Source organism: Triticum aestivum, unplaced genomic scaffold (assembly GCF_018294505.1).
Source record: "Triticum aestivum cultivar Chinese Spring unplaced genomic scaffold, IWGSC CS RefSeq v2.1 scaffold125400, whole genome shotgun sequence".
Lineage (NCBI taxonomy): Eukaryota > Viridiplantae > Streptophyta > Magnoliopsida > Poales > Poaceae > Triticum > Triticum aestivum.
The window spans coordinates 1-945 of NW_025251895.1; the positions used below are offsets into that span (position 1 = coordinate 1).

Genomic DNA, 945 nt, shown 5'->3' on the forward strand with positions numbered 1-945 from the left:
TTCGGCAGGGAGATGATGCGGGCCTACAGTAAGCATCTGAAGCTAAGGTACATTATCTCTCAGAAATCATGCTAGCTAAGATAAGTCCCTTCTCAGGTTCCGTTTATAACTTTATATACTGGCTGTTTTGTTCCAAGGTCAACAGCCCACAAGGTCCTTAAGTAACCCGTCTGTCTTTTGGCTACTGCAGGGATGCCAAGCACGAGGTGATCTTCCCGGGCGTGTGCCTAAAGATCCCGGGCCGGTTCTACTACCGGTTTGGGAAGCCGATCCTGATGCGGGAGAGGCAGGACGTCCTCACCGACCGGCACGCGGCGACGGACCTCTACACGCACATCAAGTCGGAGGTGCAAGGCATCATCTCCTACCTGCTGGATAAGCGGGAGGAGGACGAGTACAGGAAGATCTCGCGGAGGCTCATGTTCATGGCTTCCCAGGGGTTCGACACCCAAGTTCCGTCGTTCGATCCTTGACATACACTAGTTGCCACATGGAATGAGAATGTAGCTACCGAATATTCATTTTTCGACCTTTGATCAGACATTTATGCAGAATAATGCTTTGTAATTTGTGAAGCTGAATTTTCAGCATTACTGTTCAAAAATTAAATTCGTGTCTGCACTCTGTCGACCATGATTAATTGTTCAGGCTAGGCAAGCTCGGATGGTGGGAGGCCATGGCAGCTGGTACTCGTATGCCGGCCCGTTGCAGTACTTGTCGCCGTCGCTCATGCGCCTGAACTTCATGATGGAGAGATCGACGGAGATGATGCCAGAGCCTCCCGCCGTCCCCAGCACGACGGACCCCTCCACCACGGCAAGGATCTTCCTCGGAAGGGGCAGTTTGCTGGCACCTTGGAGCGCCCGGATCGATGGCTGCAGCGGGATCCTCCTCTCCTCTGCCCACGCATCACGGCCGAGGTTGTTCCATCGGCGGAAGGTCCTA

General features: G+C 53.5%; 1 protein-coding gene across 1 annotated transcript; it reads left to right on the forward strand.

The window, feature by feature from the left end:
- Positions 1-6: 6 nt before the first annotated feature.
- LOC123177405 (acyltransferase-like protein At3g26840, chloroplastic) lies at positions 7-617 on the forward strand. The gene is made up of 2 exons (XM_044591173.1): positions 7-47; positions 191-617. Exons 1-2 carry the CDS (start codon positions 13-15, stop codon positions 471-473), a joined length of 318 nt encoding a protein of 105 aa, XP_044447108.1. The 5' UTR covers positions 7-12; the 3' UTR covers positions 474-617.
- Positions 618-945: the final 328 nt, after the last annotated feature.

Excerpts from the sequence above, each read along its gene's own strand:
- LOC123177405 (XM_044591173.1), top strand. The coding sequence starts at position 13 with ATGATGCGGGCCTACAGTAAGCATCTGAAGCTAAG. Across the intron at positions 48-190 it reads AGTAAGCATCTGAAGCTAAG|GGATGCCAAGCACGAGGTGA; the intron begins GTACATTATCTC and ends TGGCTACTGCAG.